Consider the following 20,894-nt stretch of genomic DNA (forward strand, 5'->3'; position numbering starts at 1 on the left):
GTCTGAGATTGCCTGTATGAGGTGGTCTCTGCTCGATTGAGCTGATGGATTGTAGTGTGACTACAAAACAATCCAACAAACCAGGCTATATCCTGGTGCATTATGATTGTGTAATAGCCTCATATAAGGCGATGAAGAGAGTAGGAAAGGATGTCATTCCCTCACGGCAAATGTGTGTTTCGTGTCTAATATGAAAGTGAAAGCCGAGAGCTGTTTATCCGTTAGGAAAATTGACCGAAGTTATCGTCTGATCGTTTTTCCATATTTTAATCTCATAATATGTTGTGTTAGAACTGTTGTTTTGTTCATTTCTGCGCTGACAGCACAAAAGAAAGATCAACATTGATCTGCTTCGGTTCATCTGCTATTTCTCTCTATAATTTAACTACTTAAACTCTGCGGACCAGCTACAGAGTCCGTGACGTCATCGACTTTCGCTTTCAGATTTAAAGGGCTAGCGTTGCACCAGACCCCCGTGAGTGGTGTCGTTTGAAAGTGTAGAATCTATATTTTATGCACATATGCATCACTTTGGTTTTTGTTCTACTGTACAAAAGTTATTTAAACTTAAATACACAGTATTTTGGATACCCGAGCTAGGTACTTTACATTGGTTCATTTTCATATTTTTTTATATGACACATGTACAAGTTATAGCTCAAATGAAAGCTCTTGCCGGTGCTCATACAGTTCTAGCATTCTTTTATCTGAATTATATTCATATGCCAAACAGTTGTTGAATGAATTGTGGTGTTTCCATGGCGCAGAAGTGTAAACAATACATTCATGATCAATAAGCAGCCCCAGATAGCACAGACAGCTGTCATCTCTTACCTTATGCTGTGTGCTTCAGGGCCATTCTCCTCTGTTTTTGAGGTGATGTGCATAAGTAATCCTTTTATATGTCTGATGTGGTCCAAACACAGTGAATTACGTTTGATCGAACAAAAGAATAGTGAACTATGTAAACAAGGATCGGTCTCTGTGGCTTGTACAGCCCCTCTCATCAGCTGGAATGCAATAACTTTTGCATAGATTATGGTGGAGACATTTTTCTTTTTTCCTATGATTACAGACATGTGCCGGAACCACAAAAATTAATTACAGCACGCTAGACCACACACAACCTAAAAGGTACACTTTCAAATTTGAGTTCATAAAAAAAAATACAAAAAGCGCCTCTTTTTTTAGGTGTTCATTATAACACAGGCAACATATACAGTTATTTTAAACACTTTCAATAGCGTTTTATGAAAATTCAAAGGGTTTTCTTCAAAATGAAATGAATACCAAATTTTTGCATTTACATCTCTTTATGTGGATTTGGGAAGCTTTTAAATTTGGGTAGGCAAAATCCAGGCGGAAATCCCCAAATAGCAGCAGAGTTTAAGTGGTTAGGCCTAGTGCAGAATTCTAGCCAACGTTTCTTTAATAGATTCATTCTATAGATCGATTTTTACAAAACTTGACAACTGAAATGAGGCTCTGTATGGGAAAGTCTCACCTTTCCCATTTATATTAGGTGACGATGTCTTTAGGTGTTAAAATTAAAGTGCACACTTTCACTTATAAAATATTCTATACACAACTGCTCAAACGTTTGGGGTCAGTATGATTGTTAAATGTTTTAACATCAGCTTCTCCTGCTCACCAAGGCTGCATTTATTTCAACATAAATACAGTACAAACGGGGGGGGGGGGGGGGGGGGGCGCTGTCGCGCGAATACGATGTAGACGCGTTCACAGTGAGCTCCTCACAGGTGACATTTCATTTAAGAAATAATCAGACCTAGAAGTTAATTTCAAACTTTAATGTGCTTTGACACGGCTTATACATACGTTCGGACAGTAAATTTGTGGATATCGTGTGTAGAATGGCTGCTCCTGGCAACAAACGAGGTGGAAAAGAGACACGAGCTAATACGGCTAACGTTAGCTCGGGTGACTCACGAGGTACCCACGAGGGAGAACCACTTTCAGCTGAAATGTTTAAACAATCGCTGGAGTCTATAAAAAATGACATTTGCATTAAAATTGAAAGTGCGATCAGCGGTCTACAATCAGACATCAACGGAGTGAAGGAAGAGTTGACTTCAGCTGTAGCCACAATTCAACAATCCCTTGGCTCGCAGAAGGAGCGGCTGAGAGCTGTCGAGGATTCGGCGACAGCAACGAGCAATTCTTTAACGTACCTTGAAACTACCGTGGCTAAACTTCAGACTGAGGTTACGGCTCTGTCTTTAAAGTGTGAAGATCTTGAAAGCAGATCAAGGAGGAATAACATCAGACTGATCGGAATAAGCGAGGGAGAAGAAGGCAACCGTCCAACGGAGTTTGTTTCAAACTTTCTCCGCGACCTGTTGAACATGGAGGAGAAGCCGCTGCTTGATCGAGCTCACAGGTCACTTCAACCAAAGCCCAAACCGGGTCAACCACCCAGGCCCTTCATCATTAGAGTCCACTTCTTCCATATTCGTGAACAGATTCTCCAAGCGGTGCGTCAAGAAGGAAGGCTGACATACAAGGGAAAGCCCGTCTTTCTTTTTCCTGATCTCACGGCTAACGAAGCCAAGAAAAGAGCGGCTTTTGGAGAAGTGCGCAAATTCATACGGAACGTTGAAGGGGCTCGATTTGGCTTTCGTCATCCCGCCAGATTCCGAATTACCTTGCCGGGTAATACAGAGCAGCTATTTACGGACCCCCACAAAGCGATGGAATATGTGAAAAACAGCCTTGCAGCTGACGCGAGTGGAACAAAGACCAGTGTTATGCCCGAATAACTGAAAATCACTTGTCGGCTACCTTCTGAGATGACTGTCCATTCCAGATTTTCTTGCAAGGTACTTTATCTTTGGAATAAGGAGAACTGATTGCATTTTACTTGGACCAGTCCATTGTTCTACTATTATTTCATTCTCAAAAAAACAGAACACTGCATCTGACTGTTTATTAGCCTAATAACCAGATAAATACAGTTCAAACTGTAAGATTGTGAAATGTTATGGCACTATAAAATAACTGTTTAAAAGTAGTTTATCATTTAATGTAGAGATTTTAAAGTAGATTTTTCAGCTTCATCACTCCAGTCTTCAGAGTCACGTGATGCTTCAGAAATCACCCTGACATTAATTATTATTGCTGTTGTTATTCATTCATTTTCTTGTCGGCTTAGTCCCTTTATTAGTCCGGGGTCACCACAGCGGAATGAACCGCCAACTTATCCAGCAGGTTTTTACGCAGCGGATGCCCTTCCAGCCGCAACCCATCTCTGGGAAATGTTGTTGATATTATTATTATTAATGGTAATAGTAATAAAAGCAATAATGACTGGAGTAATCATTTTATTTGAAACTACATAATTAGAAAGCAGTTATTTAAAATTGTAATGAATATTTAACTTTTTTTTCACATTTAACAAATGCCCTCTTGATCAACTAAATAATTTTTCTTAAAAACAAAATATGAAAGAAATTAGTAAAACTGACCCCAAACTTTTGACTGGTACCGTAAATACATATACATACACACTATCAAATTTAGTCACATCACAATTGTATTTTTTTAAATTGTCAGTTTGTGACGCTAAATAAACAGGGTAGATATTACAATTATGTTCGGCTTTTGACACGTTATTTAAAATACTGTATGTAGCTAAAAAAAAGTTTTTAACTTTTTCTGGTGGGGCCAGTGAAGATTTCGGCAGGGCAAGTAAAAATCTGAACCATCGGGCTAGTAGAAAAATTCCTTAGCATTGAACCCTGTTAATAAACCCTAACAGCATGATGTAGACAGAGTATACAGGCTAATGTTTGCATTATTCTTTTATTATTTAGCTTCACCGTCGCCTTAAGGCCGGATTGTGAAGAGAAGTGGAGAAACAAATCCTGCAGAGCCTTTATCTTAATGTTATTATTGCCAAATACCCGTCATCATTTATTTTAATTTATTTTGTAAGGAAAGACTTATTTTTATTGGTGTGTTGGCCAATTTAAAGGCTAAGTGTATGTTCCTAGGCGCTAAAATGTTACGATGTTACAGAGGACTTATTTTATTTCTGTGTTCCAACTTCTAATGCTGCGTTCACACCAGGGGCCTCATGTACGAAGACTTGCGTGGAAATCTTACTAAAACATTGCGTACGCACGAAGCTGTAAATGTGCGTACGCAGAAAAAAATTCAGATGTATGAAACACTGCGTACGCCGAATCTCACGCATATTCTTTTGTACATCTGAATGAACGTGAAACTGAGTGCAACATGCACGAGCACAAAACCCCTCCCTGCCTCCTCCCCCGTATGAATATGCTAATGACTATGCTAATGGAAAAACCCAACGAAAAAGCAACGGCAAAATCAAGCAAAAAGAGAAACTTTGAACAGAATGTGAATTGGAGGTGCTGCTTTCGGAGGTAGACCGGAGAAAAGCGGTGTTATTTGCAAGTTTGTTCTCCGGAATTAACAACAAAAGAAAAAAATAGAGTGGGAGAGTTTAGCTGATACGGTTAACACAGTTGGGTCTGAACATCGCACTGAGTGCATTTAAAAAAGAAATAGTGTGGTTTATAACTGAAAAATGTTGCAATACCCTAAGCGGTCTCAGTGGCGCACCTCATAAGAAGCATGAGATCATGTACAGACATACTCGAGCGTAAACTCGTCTCAAATCCAGCGTCTGATAAATTCTTTCTTCTTTTTTCCCCCGCTACATATCAGATTTTGCCCACTATTTATCAAGAGAAAGACAAGTAGGAATCATCAATAAGTTTGTGCATCATATTTTATTTGCACATTTATTGAATGGAAATGTTTCTGATTCACGCATGCAAATTCATCTTCAGATAGTGTCTTTATAGCAATGTGTGTGCGGTAGATTGCTCAGATTACATTGGGAAAACAGGCGACTGCTGCAATTTGCGCTTTAATGTTTAGCTGGTCAACTGTATGGTATGGAAATCTTACATATCTACTAGATGAACCCGTCTCATACAGCTGCCATTGCAAGGCTCAGACACTTTGTAGAGAAGAATTTAACACAACTGCCTCTAGGAGTCGCCAATGGAAATAAAACAGACACGCACAAAAAATGTGCGTACGCCTGCCAGAAAGCTGCCGTGAAGCTGCGCACATTCCCACGTTCAGTTCATTGTTAGTAAATCCAAACGTGAGCGATTCTGAGCGTGAAACCTGGCGTACGCAAAGTTTTTGTGCGTACGCAGCGTTGATACATGAGGCCCCAGATGCGTCAAGCGCGAGTGATTTACATGTTAAGTCAATGCAAACGCGCGAATAGACATCCTGCGGTGCGATGCGCGCGAATGACGCGGCACGAATGACGCAAATTGCGCGAATGGCGCGGGCCGAATTGAACGTTTTGCGCATTTGACTCGCTTAACGAGCGTTTGGCGCGAATCTCTCGAATTCGAAAATCTGAACTTCAGCGTACATTCGCGCCGCGTTAACCAATCAGAAGCTTGTTCTTGTGGGGGCATGATTGTGACGTAGAACCTGTTGTCGGTGTTCCGAGGGAAATCCTTCAGCCTTCACCGACAACAGTTCATCAAACTGGGCTTGGCTCAGTCAGAAGCACCGCTGAAAGCCTCCGTCATCCAGGTTCAGTTTCTGGAGGAGTTTATGAGCTCACAGAGCTGGATGCACCTCTGAAAGAATGTAGTGGATTCAGACACGACCCTAAACAAATCAACGCTGTTTTTCAGTCTTCATAAAGCAAATAAACAGTTATTTTCTTCATAAAATCCATGTTAGCCATTTAGCTATGAAGCTAGAGTCTTCGGGCAGACAGAAGCACTGCCTATCACGCGAATCCACGTCTGTTCTGAAGTGAATTTGACACGCGAATGAAGCGGGGTTTGACACGCGAATGAAGCGAGTAAACTCAAATGTTCATACGGCTATTTATGGGCGAATATCGCGATTTATCCGCGCCTGGTGTGAACACAGCATAAGAGGCCTATAGCCAGACCCGGCGCCAGGATGTCAGAACTGAGGGGGCATTTTAAATCCACAAGGGGCACTAGACTTGGTGACTGATTTTGGTCTCTTTTGTCCCTTTCATTTAAGGTATTTATTCACGTTTATTAACACTTTGCTTTACTGCCTAAGGTACTGACCTAAGGCAGTAATATATGTTTTTAACGTAAAAATAATATGCACAGTTTCGCTCTTACTGATTTTATTAATGACGGTAATGCAACGATACCGCTTATTAATGCAGACAGATCATGGCTTTTGTGCCAAACGAATGCTTTAAATCATGTTATTCTTCTTATTTATTTACGTTTTATTTCATATAACAGGCCTATGAATGTTTAAAGTTTTAGGAAAAGACGTGAAATATGCCCACACATGCAAGCTGACCCACGTCAGACTATTCGTTTAACCGGTAAATAAATATAGTCAAATAAGCTTATTCGAGACATCACGCTTTACGTAGCCTATTACCCAACCAACATCAGTGTTAGGGAAAAGCTTAATGTTACAATCTGATGTCATTTAAAACAATTACTTCGTTACATTTTAAGGCATTAGTGTAGCCAGAAAAATACCTAAAAAAGATACCTAAATTCGGTTATTACCGTGGAAATTGGTTAAATTTTAGCACGGATAACACGCAACTCAGGCTATATAACTTTTTTCATCATTTTAAATGTAAAAATAAAGATTTATCTTAGGCTATCATAAGTGTGTTTTTTTTTTCGTGATATTGTCCGGTTGACATTTGTAAACCATCATAAACCATTACGCTAGGCCTACCCGTCATGTTATTTATTTATTAAGCCTATTTTAATAGCTTGTTTTCAGGTTATTTTCGTTTTAGGGCCATGAGCTACAAGTCAAAACAAACTCGATATGCTGACTGTATTTTAGCTCTTAAAATAGATCTACAATATATTTTGTGTTGTTTAATTTTGCATGAGCAAATAGCAGTATAGCCGAAATTACATATTTTTAAAAGATGATCATTCAGCCTACCTGCAGCACATGTGAGAGGTTTCTTGGTTGATCCGCGGTAAATCCACGTCAGCACTGTATATCTATTCCATTTATAACACTGCAAACTTGACTTTGCAGGCCGATCATCTTTAAAAGCAAAAGGCATTTATTATCTGTTATACCTAGACTGCTGCTGCATAATGGGATGTTTCTCTACACAACTGTAAAAGTGTGCTTTTTAGCAATGTCAAACATTCAAAAATATAGCTGCAAGCAGCAATTAAGGGGCCAAGCACTATTGGCCAAAAGGTGGCGCTGCTCCAGAAGTTTTTGAGTACTTTCAGGGTATGGGGTTGAAGACGCACACCATGTTTTGTAATATGTGAATGTGTTGGTAAAATATAGCAGTTTGTGCCAAAAATCGAAATGGGCGACGCCCAAATGGCTGACCTGTGAAAATCAGACATCATTCGACTCGACATGCTCTGCCGGATGTAATGAGACCAGTTTTATGAGTTTCGGACGAAAGGTTGAGACGTTATAAGCCAAAATAAAGTTTTTTTGTATCTCCGGACCACTAGGGGGCAGTGCGCCGAAACTCTGCATATAACCTCAAACCCTAGTTGTCATAGCAAACACCAAGTTTGGTGTGAATCGGTGAATGCGTTACGGAGATATCGTCTCAAGTCCATTTTCGCAAGTCCTACGTTAAATTTGATCGCAAGTTAAACAAAAACGGTTGGTCAAATCAACTTGAATTCCATAACTTTTGGTTGGCATGGTCTGTAGATCATGTGATTTAATTTTGGTAAAAATCGAAGAAACGGCCTAGGACGAGTTCGATCAAATAGGTTTTTCGAAAAAATTAAAATAGCGCGAAAAAATAAAAAAAATGACGTCATAGGGTGCGTTTGAATCGGACTGAGCCAAGGAATCAGAGGAAAAAAGAATTTTGATTGTAGCCCAATCGGTTCAAAAGTTATTATTATAAACATACGTGAAAGTTTGGACAAGTGGTGGCGCTAGAGAGTTTGATTTTGAGACTTCATATTTGGTCTGATTAATGTTAATACTGTCCTCTATCATTGTGCCAAATTATACAACTTTCCCGGCTACGCCTATATTGCTGCCATTCAAATCCGGCGGAAGAAACGGAAGAAGAAGGAAGAATAATAATAATAATAATAGGAACGCTAACGGATCCAATAGGTGCCTACGCACCTACGGTGCTTGGCCCCTAATAATCATGAATAAATTTAAATATTATTTATAGTGTAGCCTACTGTGCAGTGAACTATTTATTTGTATTAAAACATTTTTATTAGACTACATCTAACGACTGGCAGTTGCGTCTCTGCTAAAATTAATTTTACAGCAAATTTCTTCTGCGTTTCTTCCTTTTAGAGCTCAAGAGAGTTGTGTTTAAAGAATTAGTTAACCAAAACATTAAGTTGACGAATTAAGCTGCTCGTCTCATGTCACCCACTTTTCTCCCTTGTGGGTTGAGTTCGCTTCCATCGCCGTGTGCGCGTTTTAAAGGCTATTTACTGACCCGACCCGGGGACCAGATCTCTGGACTATAGCGTTAATCTCAGAATTTTCATAATTTAATTGCTATGTCATATATTTTAAAATACTGAAGGTTGGAACGACGGGAGTGTTAGTATTGTATTTTTATTTTTTTTAATTTAGTGCCATGTCAGCAACCAAGGTTATCTTCATGGCAGGAATGTTTCAACAATAAATATACAATTTAAAAATCAACAAATTAAATAAAACATAAATTAGATTTTTTGTGTTAATACATGATAAAAATTCTAAAATCTTTTCTGGTTTCACTTTGTCAAAAATGTCCTTAAAAGAGTTCATTTCATAAAAAGTCCTTCTGGGATCTGTAAAAGCAGGACAGCCCAGTAAAATGTGTTTTACAGTAAGAGGAGTTTTGCAGCACAAACACTGAGTAGGGTTTTCACCTTGGAGCAGAAAACCATGTGTAATTCTCGTATGCCCAATACGACATCTGGTAAAAACTACTTGATCAAATCGATTCTTAAAATGTCTTAAAATTCTGTGTGAAACTTCAGGTTGGATTTCATGTAATTTATTGTTTTCTAATGCATCCCATTCCTTTTGCCACTTGTTTAAAATGTAAGCGTTGATAAAAGGTTTCATCTCTGACGGAGGAATTTGGCATTTGTTCACTACTTGCTTCAAAGCATCTTTAGCAGCTGCATCAGCTTGCTCATTGCCTAAAAGTCTGACATGTCCAGGAACCCAGCAAAACATTATGTGATAAAACTGATTTTGTAGTTGGTGAACTTTAGTTAAAATGTTATCAATTAAAGGATGATCATTCGTTGAAGATTCCATAACTTGGAGGCATGATTTAGAGTCTGTAAAAATGATGGATTTCTTTTGTTGGGCATTTTCCATATACTCCAATGCTAAAAGTAAGTTAAGAAATGTTAACTACCACTACAATCATTATTGGGTAGCAAGATTTTACATAAACACTATTTAAATAGCTTAAATCAGTGGTCCAGGGTTCCCCTTAGAATCTGGTTTAAAGAATGTAATTCTCCACTACTCGAAAAACAGTCTAGAGTGATTAAATGGGTAGCATTTGACCCTGACTTTAAACCAACTAAAATCGATGGGAGGTTTCAAGCTTGGTATAGGCTCGGCATCACTACATTTAGCTTGATTTCCTCAAATGGGGAATTAGATAGCTTCTAGAAAATCTCAGATAAGTATGGTCTGGACAAATGTGATTTCTTTAGGTATTTGCAAACCAGAACCTATTTTAATAGTGAGATTAGATGCTCAGAGAACCATCCCCCCAATTTAATTGACTTAGTTATAGACATCTACAAGAACAAAGATAATAGAAGACTTGTTTCAAAATTGTATTCTGCCATCCGATCGACCAAGGAAGAATCAACAAATTATATCAGACTAAAATGGGAGAGAGAATCCAACCTAGTTATCTCAGAGGAAGATTGGTTGAATATCTGCTCAGTACAGGCCACCTCTTCCAATTCTGGTATGTGGAGAGATTTTTGCTGGAAGAATCTTACCAGATACTTTATAACCCCCAAATTAACATACATGCAAACACAGGACAAGGACAGGGGGCAGTGCTGGAGGAAATGTGGAGAAGACTTGGCAAACCACTTTCACATATTTTGGAGTTGCCCAGCCATCCAGCCATATTGGAAGGATGTAAAGCAAATAATACGTAATATTTTTGGTGATGATGTGGATCTTTCTTTTACAACAATTTATCTGGGAAATATTGCAGCCAACCTAACGGTAAAAGACAAGTACTTATTAAACATACTCCTAGCAACCAGTAAGAAAACTGTGACTCGAAAGTGGCTACAATTGGAACCCCCTACAAAATCTGAATGGTTGGATATCATATCTAATGTTCAAAATATGGAGAGGATGACATTTTCTTTAAAACTACGAATGGACAAATACCTGCAATATTGGGAGAAATGGATTGTACTTATGCCTTTATACAGTGTAACCTGATTTATATATGTATTTGTTCATGTGACCTGTAAGGAAATATGTGACCTGTCAACCGTTCATTTAAGTTCTGGTGTTTTATTGTATTAATTACCTAATTTTATTCCTTTTTTTTTTTTTTTTTTTTAACCTACTTTTTGTGTTTTTTTTTTCTCTCCTTAAAAGAAATAAAAATAAAGTATAAAAAAAAAAAAAAAAAAAGAAATGTTAACTAATCAACTGGTCTGTATTTCCCACTGGCTGAAGGACAACTGTCTAACTCTAAATTACAACAAAACAGTTTCAATGTGTTTCTCCTCAAAAAACAGAGCGCTAAATGCATTTAAAATCCAAATTGACCAAAAGGAAATTAAGGAAGTGAGTGAATTTAAATACCTAGGTGTCATCATAGACTCAAAGCTTAAGTTTGATGCCCACATCAAGAAAATGTCTAAGGCTATTAAGACAAATTTAAACTGTTTTCGTATGATAAGGCCATATATATCTCTTAAAGCAGCGCAAATGTTTGTGCATGCTATGATATTTTCACGTATGTCTTATTGTGCAATAATCTGGGGTCAAGCAACGCAGTCAGTTGTTAAGCCTGTAATATCTCTTTACAAACAAACTTTAAAAGTAATGGATCAGAAACCAATAAGACGGCACCATTGTCAAATTCTTAAAAAATATAATGTGTTAAGTTTTGATAGTTTTTTAAAGTTTTCGTTTTTAAAAAAACATGTTATAGGGTGCTTTCACACCTACACTTTTGTTTCGGAACGTGTCTCGTTTGCCCAGTTAGCGCGGTTCGTTTGGCATATGTGAACAGGGCAATCGCGCTCTGTTCCGCGCCAAAGTAATCGCTCCGAGATCGCTTGAATGAGGTGGTCTCGGCTCGATTGAAACGAACCCTGGAGCGGTTCGATTGCAGTGAGAAAGCGATCCGATCCGAGCGCGGTTATATCACAGTGTTTTATGGATATGTAATAGGCTTACGGCTATATGAAGAGAGAATTATGAGTATGGCGGGAATTTTCGCAAGTATTCAGATGCCCGCAAACGAGTGATGATCTCCCGGTAATCTCGCGTCTCCCTCCTGGTCCTCAAATAGGCATCGTTGCGCACCCTTCTCACCCCTCCCCACCGCATCTCTCCTCAGACACATCGCGCCACGCACCCTGTCAATCACCACCAAACCACCACCTCTCCTGACAGCTTAGCGGGACGCTGCAAAATAAACTCTGACCAATGTGAGGAGAGTTTACTCGCACGTGACTTGTTTTAGCTCTTTTGGTCCGTTTAGAAACTTTGCAGTGTGAAAGCGAACCGCTCCAAGAGCAAAGAGCAACAATGTAACAATTATAATCTCTGTTTCGGAACAACTGAATCGATTCACAGGTGTGAAAGCACCCTAAGTGTATACATGGTCTTGCTCCTAAAGTAGTTTGTGAGTTAATAAATAAATTCAGTAGTGATGGGGCGAAGACTAGAGGGGCAGTACGTGGGAATTGTAGAATCCGCAGATGCAGAACCGCTGTGGGTCAGTCATCCTTTTCAGTAAAAGGTTCACATCTATGGAATGCCATGCCTGTTCATTTAAAGTTACAATCTGAACTCCCAGTTTTTTTCTGTAAAGCTGAAAGAAGGGTTGAAATCTTTACAGCAATGTGAACATTAAGCATTGCTCTTTCAGGTTGGTCCCATTTACATTTCTCTTTATCCATATGGACTTGCATCTTATGTTTATGGCTCTGTAAATATTGTACATGTTTGCTGTATTGAGTTTTATTCTTGCCGGTTTTCTTTATTATTATTATTATTATTTTTCTTTTTTATAATGTAAAGCCTAACCAGGGACGAGGGCTGCAAATTAGCTTTATGCTATATGCCCTATGTACACAACATCGGTTATCTTTGTATAACAATAGCCCCTTTCACACATACAGACCTTTCCGGAAAATTGCCGGCAATTTTCCGGAAAGGTTGTATGTGTGAACAGGTCCTTTTTGAAAATACCGGTAAATTCGTTCTGGCTATTTTCCGGAAAGCGAAGTTGTAACATTACCGGCAATTTGCCGGAATGCTGCGCTGTGTGAATGCAGAAGGAAGATTCCCGTAATAAGCGCGTGCACGTCTAGAACGTGCTGACGTGAGACGTCTGCTTTAGCCAATCACAACAGTCAGACGCATTCACGTCCGTGCGGTTTGTGAAGATAAAAGCCTTTGAATATTATTCCAGACACATTTAGCTGCTAGAAGTTAGTCAGATCACGTTTATATGTTCTTCTTAATGTCAATTGTGTAAATAATCATCGATGAGATGATTATGATAAGCCGTTGTTTGTTTACCTTCAAGCTTTGCGTGCGCCTATGAGCGCCTGCACACGCACATATTATGAACATCTCGACATGCGAAAGTGATCCTGCGAAAGTTGTTCACAATATTGATCGTCCACAGAGTTTGTAATTTAGTCAAATGTTTACAAATACAAGCGCAGCCGTTTAAAGCTCATTTGTGGTGAATGATGTCAGAATTTACCGGTATTTTGGAATGGATGTGTGAATGCTCTTTTCCGGAAAATTTCCGTAACGTCCTCGCCTGTGTGAACAGCGCTTTTTTCAATATACCGGTAAAGTCGTTCCGGAAATTTTTCAGAAATTTACCGGTATCACTGTGTGAAAGGGGCTAATGTCAAGTGTATTGTCCCTGTAAAATAAACAAGCAAATAAAATTTTTTTTAAAAAGCGCGGGCTTCAGCTGTGAATATGGAGCATTCTTTAGGCAGACTGATTCCATGACTTTGTTCCCCTGTCACCATTGCTGCTGCTACATTACTATCCATCTTTGAACCATCTGTCAAGATTGGTATTTGCTGAGAATAGACGGGAGCGTTAGTAATTAATGACAGAAAGAGTTTTCAGTTTTGATTGAACAATCTTGAAACAATTCTTTTTTTCCCACCTCGTAGCGCCGGGCCTGCCTATAGCCTACGTTTGTTATGAATAAATTATGTTAAAACGACTCATTCTTGAGAAAAGGAGCTGTGTGCATGTGCACGTTTGAATAACCTCTGGCTGTAAACGGGCTTTTAAAAAGCTGTCAATCAAAATGTAATTGTCGGCCCTTATTGGGCATAACTCTTATGGCCCGATTACAGCTCTACTACTGCTGTGGTGGGGATCGCGATGCCAGCTCAGCATCGTGATATCTATAGTCTATCGACCCAAATCTAGTAGGAACCAGAGTATAAGAGGAAAAAACCCACTCCAGACTGAAGAATTATTAGAAATTATTAATAACTGAGCATGTGACACTGTGCAAACTATAAGCAGGATCTTCTCAAGTTCACCTGAAGGCAGTGTTAGTGTTTGTCTGATCATGCGAGTCACTTTGTCAAACAAAACTCATCAAGATGCTCATATGAGATTTCTCTAAAATAAGACTTATTTAGAGCTGCACATTTGATTGAGGATTAAATGACTCTGAATTCAGCTTCGAGAAATAAAAACTGACCTGTTTGTTCCTCAGGATCTTCATGTTTCACTGTGAACACTTCTGTAATGCTCAGACCTTCACTCTCCTCTTTAATCCTCAGTTCTTCATTCTCCTCTTTAATCCTCAGTTCTTCATTCTCCTCTTTAATTAACGCCATCTTTATAATAGTAGATGATAATAAAGAGCAGATCTCAGTCGCTTCTCCAGGAGTTTTCCTCTGCGTTTAGACACTTTTCTCTGTTTAAGAGGCAAAAAACAACAGAAATAAATAATAAAAATGAATGTGTTGACCAGTGTAGTTATTAATATTGCACACTCATGAACACACAGAGTTTGTAAAGCTAGCTTGTGTGCATTTACACTGTTTTGACTGGATGTCAGAGGTAATATTAATCACAATATAACATGTTTAAAAGTTCCTCAACAATGGTCACAGACAAAATATCACAGACAATACAGTCAAATGTAGATTATAGAAAACAGACTATAATATAAGAGTCACATGTGTTCTCCGTGTTAAAGCTTGAACACTGCTGGAGGCAGAAATCGTCTCCAGGTAATATTTTACATCTTTACAACAAAATAAGAAACCAGTTTTAGAGACAGAAAAGCGTTTGTGTGTCAACAATGTTGCTGGTAAAACAAATAAGAGTTATTAGAAGATATTTATTTACTTTATCAGCGCAATAAAACGGACCATTTAGACTGAAATGAGTTCTGAAAGCTGTTTTTATCTCTACTGAATTCATGTTTGTTTGTTTACTCACAGATTCACGTCAGAGAAATGAGACGCGCCGTTTCTGCTACTCGCGTTATATTAATTAAGCTTTTAACTAAAAGTTAATTTAACTATCGCGCGCTTAAATTTATTAATTTTGCAGTACTTGTAAAATGAACTATATTTTGATTTGAACGAGGCTGCAGCGTTTAAGACAAACCTTTTCGTTGAACAGCAAACACGAAAGCGCGGCGCGTACCTATGACGTCATCCCATAGTACCAAAATAAAAGTCTAACGTAGGACTGAGCGATTTGGGGGAGAAAAAAAAAATCACCTCAACATTCTCCAATAGTGCACACACACACTTTATATTACAGAAACACTCCATGCTAAATTGTATATATTTGGTGTGTACCCTTATATGTATTGTGTGTGTGTAGGCTTCTGACTAAAAGACAGCTCTATGCATTATTATAGGGAAAGTTTTGAGACCCTGAGATGCAATCAATTAAATAAAGTTTACTGAGAAGAGGAGAGGGGTAACAGGACAAAAGGTAGACCTTTGCATCTTATTCAAGAAGAAAGTTTGGCAGCAGGAGGAATGATGTGGTGTTGAGAAACTCATACTGTTAATCAGTACACAGAACTGAATTAATATAGGACTTGAGAATGAGGAAGACAAGGAGGAGCAGAAGCAGGAGACGAAGTAATGATGACAAAGAAAGAGCAGAGTTTATTGAGTAATCACAGTTCTGTATGTTTTAATGCTCAGACATCGTCTGACCAGGACAAATCTAACAAGAGTTATTACAGGGTTTCTGCAGATATCATAGTGTCAAGTTTAAAACTTTTTAAGACGATTAAGTATTAAATTTAAGACCTATATCACAATATCAAAAACAAGCATATGAAAGATTACTGCCATTAAAATGGAGAAATTCTCTTATCTCTTACTCATTAAAACAGTTTACTTTGATTCCACACGATCATAAACTTATAAGGAATATGAAATACCAAGAAAAACAAAGCAATAATTCTACAAAAACTATACTAAAAGTAAAAACAAAATGAAATGAGACAAAAAAAAATCTAATCTATTAACTAACTAAACCAGGGGTGCTCAATCCTGTTCCTGGATATCTGTGAAGTTTCCGGGGGAAATCAGGTGCCGGATCTGGCGTGTTCCGGAGCAAATTAAGCCCCACTATATCCTCGTTCACCATTCCGTACACACGTCCACTTAAAGTAGTGACTGAAGTGAGCGAGACAATTGGAGCACTAAACTCAAACTACATGGCTTTAAGTAAATAGTAATGTATTTAGACACTTGGGATGCCATCTTGTGGCCAGATGCAAATTAATTTGATGCACAAACCCTCACAGTGCATTATGTGGAATTTCTAGCTGTTGACTGTACATTGGTTGTAAACTTATATTGCAATGCATTGTGGCATTAATTGAGAGCACTTCAGAACATGCACTATGGTTTCGGACAGCACTAGAAATGGCTGCTCCCCCAAATAGTGCACTATTTAGGGGTATTGGGCGCTTTTAAACGCAGCCCATGTCTTTACTGGCATTTCAGTGGAGTAAATTATAAAGAGGCGCAGCAGCATTGGGTGTTTATTGCTAGATTAATTGGCAAGACAAAAACTGACATGCTCACTTGGGCAATTCTTGACGATTGGTATTGTGGCCAGACTCACACAGAGATCAGATTTGAAACATTTGTCTTTTGCATGAATCTTCTTGTGCCGGTTAAGCTCTCGTTTACATACATATCTCTTTTCACACTGATCACACGTGAACGGTTTCTCTCCAGTGTGATGCATAATGTGAACACTAAGAGTAGACTTGCATGCAAAACTCTTTCCACACTGTTGGCAGGTGTACGGCCTCTCTCCAAAGTGAACACGAATGTGAACTTTAAGATTACTCATTTGACTGAATCTTTTTCCGCAATGCTGACAGGCAAATGGCTTTTCCCCGGTGTGAATCTTCTTGTGAATTTCAAGGTTGTGTTTGTGACTGAAACTCTTTCCACACTGTTGGCAGGTGTACGGCCTCTCTCCAAAGTGAACACGAAAGTGAACTTTAAGATTACCCATTTGACTGAATCTTTTTCCACAATGCTGACAGGCAAACGGTTTTTCCCCAGTGTGAATCGTCTTGTGAATTTCAAGGTTTTGTTTGTGACTGAAACTCTTTCCACACTCAGTACATGAGAAAGGCTTCTCGCCGGTGTGAGTTCTCATGTGGATTTCGAAACCTGATTTTGCAGTGAAACTCTTTCCACACTGATCACATGTGAAAAGCTTCTCTCCAGTGTGAATTCTCATGTGAAATTTAAGGTTTTGTTTTTTACTGAAATGTTTTCCACACTGATGACAGGGGAAAGGTTTGGTTTTCTCAGCTCTTTTACATGAAGTGTTCTTTGCCAGTAAAAATGGTTTATCAGTCATTAAATCTGGGTGTTTCCCACACTGATCTTTCTCTTCAATTTCATTCAGTTCTTGAGTCTCTTCTTTCAGCACCATCAGCCCTAAAGTGAAAAAACAACAGTTAACACCAGTTTAAAGGCACAAAACAGCAGACATGAAAATCAACACAGAATATCTAAACCATTGAGTGCTACAGGGCTCAGCATTAGGTCCTCTACTTGTCTTTGTAAATATTTCCACTAAAAAGTTTACATTTTTATTGTCATGCAAAATTTTCTGCGGGTCCTAAACTCTTTAAAAGTCTTAAATCTTATAAGGAGTAGTAAGTCTTATACTCATGTTGTTAATAAAACTTAACTGCTGTGTGAGATCAAAAGATTCAGAGTTTGAAATTCAATAAAAACAAAGAGAATTTACTGAAGATAGTCTACAGTTCTATGGCAGAAGGTCTTCACAATCGCAGAGTTCGCTGGCCGATCTCACTGCCTTACAACAACACAGCAGTTATACTCCTACAGAAAGCCAAAAATGTCGTCAACTGAGGTATAAAGATCTCGATTGGTTAAAGCAAAGATAGACAATTCCAAATAGGTACACGGACGCAGGGTCATATCAGTCTTGAAAAGGGATGTAGCCAGGATTCACAGGCCAGACCGCCTGCAGGTTATTCAGAGCTGATCCGGTTAGGTGCTGCTTGATATTACTCAACATTGGATTTGACAAATGGATAATGGCAGATCCCCTTAACTCCAATAACCTGCGAAAAACAGTCTTGTGTTCAGACGCTGCTTGGATTACACAGTTTTATGACACTTCCGTTCGTGCCACTGGATACATCTCAGCATCTGATAGACAAAATACTCGCTCCTCACACAGCATCTGCAACATCAGAGGACAGTATTATCAGCGCTAAGACGGGCCAGGCTCACGGACAACGCAAAGAAGTGCGCAATTGGGCGAGTGAAGGTAAGGTATCTGGGCTTCCACTTGGGTCACAGGCCAGTGCAGCCCCAAATTGATAAGACTGCAGCCATTGCAACCTGTCCAAGACCTAAGAGCAAAAAGGAGGTGAGTTTTTGGGAACTGGCAGGATATTACAGGCGATTTGTTCCTAATTATTCAGCCCTTGTCAGCCCATTGCTTCCTCTAAAAAGGAAGGACCGGATACCTCCCAATGGTCGGAGCAGTGCCAACAGGCCTCCAAAAAGCTAAAATCGATACTTTGCGGGGTCTACTATTGCACGCTCCTGACTTTGCCCTCCCCTTTCTTTTACAGACGGATGTGTCCGATATGGGTCTGGGGACAGTTCTCTCCCAGGAGGTGGCAGGAGTGAAACGGACGGTGCTGTACATTAGCCAAAAACTCAGTAAGAGTAAGGCTAAGTACAACACCATAGAAAAGGAGTGTCTGGCGATAAGGTGTATTGTCACTTTTCGCTATTACCTCCTGGGCAGTGAATCCGTCCTATGTTCAGCTCATGCTCCCCTCCAGTGGCTCCATCCCATGAAAGATACCAATGCATGGATCACCTGTTGGTATCTGGCACTACAGCCTTTTAAATTCAAGGTGGTCCCCGGCCTGAGGTGGTCAGTGAGGAGGCAAGCATGATCAAACGGCCAATAAGGGAGGAAAGCATGCTCGGAGCCCGGTGGCTAGTCAGCAGATGAATCAGGAATAATGAATAACACCTGTTTGTTCTAGTGATTGGGCCGGAAAGAAACCCTTTTTAAGGAAAGGAGAGGGAGCAGCCGGGAAAAGAGAGAGAACACACGCGCATGGTGCTTTCACAAGTGCTGATAAAAATAAAGAAATTGCATTACCCTGTCTTTTTCTTCTTCCCACCTTATGAACGAACTTCATCACAATAATAAGTAAACATGGCAGTTTGTCCATGTTTTAGGTTGCAGAAAGAATCGTTTGCTCCTTTGTTTTTTTACCTTCACTCTCGCGTTTGTCAGTTTGTGAAAGGATGTCAGAAGCACTTCATGCGCATGTTATTATCATCAGCTTAAGAAGTTTGTCATTTTAAATATAGATGCACATGCGCCTTCTCTCGAGAAAGTGAAACTGCTCGAGCTTTAAAAGGCCTTGTAAACAACAACAGGGCCCAGGGTAAATTCTGCCCTTCTTCTTAGCTTTGTGACTGTTCATCAAGACGATGATGACGAGGTTTGTTTAAGCTTGGTCTTTTTTGAATATGATGCCACAAGCTTGGCACACCTGTCTTTGGGAATTTTTACCCATTCCTCTTTGCAGTACCTTTCAAGCTCTATCAGGTTGGATGGGAAGCGACGATGTTTAGCCATTTTTGTGGAGTGACAACTGTCATGTGTCTTTGTCTTTCGTCTGCCCATTCTGCTGTGTCTTGTTCTGTGTTTCAGGAGAAGCATTAAACAAGGCACCTGTCAAACGTGCCCAGTGAGTACCTTGACCTGAAGAGAGTGTTCAGTAAGTCCCGAGCTGCTTCTCTACCTCCTCATCGTCCCTATGACTGTGCTATAGACTCATTGCCAGGTTTGTCTCTGCCTAAAGGCAAAGTATACTCGCTTTCTGTTCCAGAAAGGGAGGCCATGGAGAAATATAATTCTGATTCACTAGCGGCCAAGATCATCCACCCCTCTTCACATCAGCCAAGTGCTTCAGAGCTGTTCGAGAATGAGTTTTACGTCAAGGCGGAGAAATGCATTTTTTGTGCAGTCAGTTCCTTTTCTAAGACACATTGTGTCAGTCAAGGAGGTGCACATGGATCCAGAGAAAATTCAGGCTGTGGTGAATCAGCCAACCCCAGACTCCTGCAAGGCCCTGCAGAGGTTTCTGGGCTTTTGCCGATTTTTACCAGCGTTTTATTCACAATTTCAGCCAGCTCGCCGCACCACAGACTGCTTTAACCTCCACCAAAACACCGTTTAGGTGGTCGAGCTCAGCTCAAGCTGCGTTGTCTAAATTGAAGGCTTGTTTTATTTTTGCTCCTATTCTCGTAGCCTCTGATCCTTCTCAGCAGTTTGTGGAGGAGGTTGACATGTCAAATGTGGGGGTGGGAGCTATCCTGTCCCAGCGTTCCTCCTCGAATGGCAAGATGCATCTCTGCAGTTTTTTTTTTCTCGTTGGTTGCGGTCATTGATCCTGTCTTTCGCATTCATGGCCTCCCAGTGGACGTGGTTTCTGACAGAGGACCTCAGTTTATCTTTAAATTTGGGAGAGAAATCTGTCATTTATTGGGGGCCACTGTTAGTTTTTCTTCTGGCTTTCACCTTCAGAGTAACAGACAGAGAGAGCCAAGCAAGATCTCGAACATATGTTTCATATTTTTGGGTTCCCAGAATCCTTCTTGGAGCCATCAGCACTTATGGGTTGAGTCCGCACATAACTCATAACCGGTGTCGGCTACAGGGATATCTCCGTTTGAGTGTAGTTCAGGTTACCAGCAACCTGTTTTTTCTCCGTCTGGAATCTGAAATCGCAGTCCCCTCTGCCCACACCTTTGTCCAGGGGTCCTTCTCCAAGTGGGTGCACACAGGATGGCTAAAGCAGATCACCAACGATCTAAGCCTCGGTTTATGTTGTCATATCTGAATGAACCGCCAACTTATCCAGCATATGTTTTTATGCAGAGGATGTCTTTCCAGCCCCAACCCATCACTGGGAAACACCCATACACTCCCATTCACACATATACACTACGGACAATTTAGCCTACCCAATTCCCCTTTAGCGCATGTCTTTGGACTTTTGGGGAAACCGGAACACCCGGAGAAAACCCACGCCAGCAGGG

General features: G+C 39.8%; 1 protein-coding gene and 1 long non-coding RNA gene across 17 annotated transcripts in view; one reads left to right on the plus strand and one right to left on the minus strand.

Annotated features, from left to right (window-relative positions):
• si:ch73-120g24.5 overlaps nucleotides 1–20,894 on the minus strand; it is a 53,752-nt gene that overhangs the window by 12,221 nt on the left and 20,637 nt on the right. For 5 of the 16 annotated variants that reach the window (XR_015942015.1, XR_015942016.1, XR_015942013.1 and 2 more), the window contains exon 3: nucleotides 13,979–14,197. Coding sequence is in view for 4 of the 16 variants with exons in the window: in XM_088649676.1 (XP_088505802.1) it covers nucleotides 13,979–14,117 (139 nt within the window). In the remaining 12 variants the exon portion in view is untranslated. Of the gene's footprint in view, nucleotides 1–13,978; nucleotides 14,198–14,727; nucleotides 14,929–20,894 lie in introns of those variants that run through there. The other 11 variants (XR_015481734.1, XR_015481735.1, XR_015481733.1 and 8 more) reach the window with 3 other exon arrangements.
• LOC147845274 (uncharacterized) lies at nucleotides 928–10,690 on the plus strand. Its single transcript, XR_015484519.2, has 2 exons — nucleotides 928–1,681; nucleotides 2,976–10,690. It is a non-coding gene; the product is annotated as an uncharacterized LOC147845274 (long non-coding RNA).

This window comes from Danio rerio, chromosome 4, assembly GCF_052040795.2.
Source record: "Danio rerio strain M-AB ecotype USA chromosome 4, GRCz13ab, whole genome shotgun sequence".
Taxonomy (NCBI): domain Eukaryota; kingdom Metazoa; phylum Chordata; class Actinopteri; order Cypriniformes; family Danionidae; genus Danio; species Danio rerio.